Consider the following 3687-nt stretch of genomic DNA (forward strand, 5'->3'; position numbering starts at 1 on the left):
CACTCATGTGAAGCATCAATGACGAACACAACCCCACCCTAACACACAAACCCCTTCCCCGCCGAACATTTTTCCGCAAATCAAACAGAAAATACATAATATACCAAAACACTCAAACAAAGAAGAAAAAAAAATGAGAAGTTTCCAAACACTTGTGAAAAATCAGCAAAGGGCACAGGTCATGATGACGAGGACCAACCTAAGCAAAGTCTCCACTGGGCCCTACTATCTACCTCCCCTCCTATTAAACCCTCCTCCTTCGTAACAAACCAAAAAACGCCAACCAAGCCATAAGCGCTCTCAAAGAGCCCCCAGCGCGCGAGGTCCTCCGACCTCCGCCGCAAATCCCCCCCCCCCCCACCCACCCACCACGCCAGGTGCGGTGGATGCGCCCATGTCTGAACCCGACGCGCCGCCTCCTCCACCGCTCTACAAGCAGCGGTCGTGGTCCCCGGACGCATACCGCGACGAGGCATGGCACCGCCGCAAGAAAATCAACGGCAGATCGAACCTCCAGCGGAGCAAGAGCGTCACCGACGAAGATCTCGACGAATTGAAAGCCTGCATCGAGCTAGGGTTCGGGTTTGACTCGCCCGAGTCCGATCAGCGACTCGCTAACACTTTTCCCGCGTTGGGACTTTACTACGCGGTTAACAAGAGTTACTGTGACTCGGTTTCTAATAAGTCTACTGCGACTCCAACATCGCTGTTTTCGCCGACGCCGTCTGAGTGCGACTCGGTGTTCTCCCCCATCGGCAGCCCCCATACCATTTTCGGACCCGGTATGTATATTTCATTTTTCACGTGACTTTAAAAACTTGGTTTTGCTTCTTCTTCAACTATTCATCATGTTTATGAATCAAGTTCCTGACTTTCTGTTTGTTTCTCGGGAAAATTGGAATGTTGCGTGAAGGAGATACGCCGCAGACGGTGAAGACGCGGCTGAGGCAGTGGGCACAGGTGGTTGCTTGCACGGTGAGGCAGAGTTCGTGAGGTGATTAATGTACCAAACCAGAGTTAAGAAAGTAACCAAAACGTCAACGTCAAACTTGTCAATGATTGTTGTTTATGATTCCAAATTCCCCACCCCCACCGACTTTATTGCTTGCATGGATTAAAAATTAATAACCAGAGGGATTAAAATTCTAAAAAGTAGTTGTTAATGTGAACCAACTTGTACTGGGAATGGATTGACTTTTTGCTTTTGGTTTTTCTTTAGTTTGTAATCTGGCAATGTTCTCATTCTATTTGTCTGCTCTCTTTTTTTCTCATTTAGTTGAATTAGTGTCTGAAGGCAAAAAAAAAAAAAGTCACAATTCGATGTTTGTTTGAATGTTTATGTCCGACACTTTGATTCTGTTTGATTGTAATAACAAATTATAATACACAAAACACTCCTACAACATGTCTTCTTTTCCTTTATTTTTGTTTTGTTTTTCAACTAATGCACGCCAACTCTAGCTCAAATAGCACTTCAAGAATCTGGTCTAGATTTCTAAAACTTCTTCTTCTTTTTTTCAGTGAGCTTTCATGTTTTAGACAATAAATAAATAAATTTTAGGTTAACTACATTTCACATCCTTTAATTTAGAATCATTTTCAAAATGAGCCACAAAGTTCTAAAATTTTCATACTGCATCATTAGTTATTGTAATTGAATCAATTCATTTTTAACCCTTCAACAAATTAATGACAAGATGAGCACGAGACCTATATATGAGATAACATGTAAATCACAATGACAAAACAAAATTCATTAATTTATTGGAGAATCAGATGTTCAAACAAATAAAAAGTATATATTGATACAATTTCAAAACCTCATAGTGTAATGTGAAAAAATCGGACCTCTTGTGATGCATTTTAAAATCATCTCTAAATTAGAGGGTATAAAATTTATTTAGCCTTAAAATATATGTAAATTGCATGGACACTTTTAACTCAAGGGATATTAAATTTGTCTTTTACTTTTGCATGGTATACTAGGGAAACTGAACAAGAAAGCTCTACCTCTCATACTTTTTTATTAATGGATACAGCTCTACTCATATTCTTTCCTGAAGAGGAAGGCAATGGAAGTAGAACTGTAGAAGATTTATTATGTTCATATATACTTTCATCTTAATCCTTAAAGTTTAGGATACCTTCAACATATCATTTTAATTGGGATGATATAGCGTCTACTGTATGGATATTTTAGCTACTTGTCGTGGATTTTACATTAATTTACTCAACAATGCTTAAAAAGCCATTCACTTCAACAATGTCATCAAAATTGCAAGTGGTTTTTAACTTAGTTAATTAAAAATTGCATTTTTGCACTTGAGGTTTTATTGAAATCCTTTCTTTTATATTTAATGTAACCTATCTTATCGTTCGTAAATAAAAGAGAAATTAGAAAGAAAAAAAAAAAAAAACCAAAGTCAATGAACTGAGTTTGAAGTGTTTGATTTGAATTTCAATCTCAATGGTAACATGTGCATGCTGCATTGGCCTTTTATTATAACTAATGAATTTAGGGGTGGACTGAAATCAAAGTGCAAAAAACAAGCTGGCTCCAACAAGCACCACTAAAAGCACTAAGCGTGGCCTTGATCCTTGCCAGTAGTATGAGAATTTAAAAATATGCATCATGCCACTTAGCACTATAATTTATTGGTATTTTTTTTTATTTGTAAATAAAATGTTTTAGTTTTAATTCTCGTCAACGACAAATTCAAACAAAATTATTATAACTAACTCATTATGAGATTTAGCCTACTTTCTCATTCATTAATGTTGATAATATCATATGCATTTAAAAAAACATGAACCATGCAAATTACTTTTTTGTGTATGATGTATATATGCACTCTGATTTAACACATCCTACTATAACTGAAAATGGGGAAGCCTCCCTTTCTCTCTCCAAAAGCGAACCCTAAATTTGCAACCAAGCCCAGCCGCTGGCTCATGTGCTAATAATTAACCGAAAATTTACAGAATTTTTAATTTTGAGCATAAATCCTAACAAACTTCATCACAGGGGCTTAAATCCTAGTTTTTTTTTACCACATAGGCTATCTTCCAACTACCACATCACCACGGGGACTATTTGTAGACATCGAAATTTCGGTGAAATAAATGTTGATCAATAATTAAAATTCCAACGTTCACCTATCACATAAATTTTACACGTAGCATGTGACTCAACAAAAAATCGAAAATCATCGGAAAAGTCATCAAATATGACACGTGTCAACACCTAGCAGAAATGATTTATTTCATCTGAATATTATATTCAAAATTAGGCCTTGGAAAATTCTATAAATACAAGGTCATTTCATCCATTTAGGGGACCAATTCACATCACACCAAAACCTTGAAGCTTTGAAACTCTAAAGCTCCCAAGCAAATCCCGAATGATCAAGAAAACTCTCTTCATTCTTCGTCAAATCCTCCTTCAAGATCAAGTCCCAACGGCCCTTGAAAAACTTCCACCAATTCAAGATCAAGCCCCGACGACCCTTGAAGAAAGTGTTCATTGTTCATCACCCATTCTTCAAGATCAAGCCCAAAAGCCCCTTGAAGATTCGTTCATCCGTTCGTCACGATCAAGCCCAACGGCCCTTGAAGAAACCATCTGTACACCACTGTTCATCCTAAAGATCAAGCTCCGATGGCCCTTTGGATCAACAACCCATCCAC

General features: G+C 37.8%; 1 protein-coding gene across 1 annotated transcript; it reads left to right on the forward strand.

Annotated features, from left to right (window-relative positions):
• The first annotated feature begins 274 nt into the window (after positions 1-274).
• Positions 275-1403, forward strand: LOC126602044 (uncharacterized). Its single transcript, XM_050268862.1, has 2 exons — positions 275-782; positions 914-1403. Exons 1-2 carry the CDS (start codon positions 395-397, stop codon positions 991-993), a joined length of 468 nt encoding a protein of 155 aa, XP_050124819.1. The 5' UTR covers positions 275-394; the 3' UTR covers positions 994-1403.
• The last annotated feature ends 2284 nt before the right edge of the window (positions 1404-3687 follow it).

Source organism: Malus sylvestris, chromosome 15 (genome assembly GCF_916048215.2).
Source record: "Malus sylvestris chromosome 15, drMalSylv7.2, whole genome shotgun sequence".
NCBI classification, from domain to species: Eukaryota; Viridiplantae; Streptophyta; class Magnoliopsida; order Rosales; family Rosaceae; genus Malus; species Malus sylvestris.

What these genes read in the sequence shown, in the direction of transcription:
- LOC126602044 (XM_050268862.1), top strand. Translation starts at nt 395, where the DNA reads ATGTCTGAACCCGACGCGCCGCCTCCTCCACCGCTCTACAAGCAGCGG. An exon ending in CCATACCATTTTCGGACCCG is followed by an intron (nt 783 to 913) that starts GTATGTATATTT and finishes TGTTGCGTGAAG; the next exon opens with GAGATACGCCGCAGACGGTG.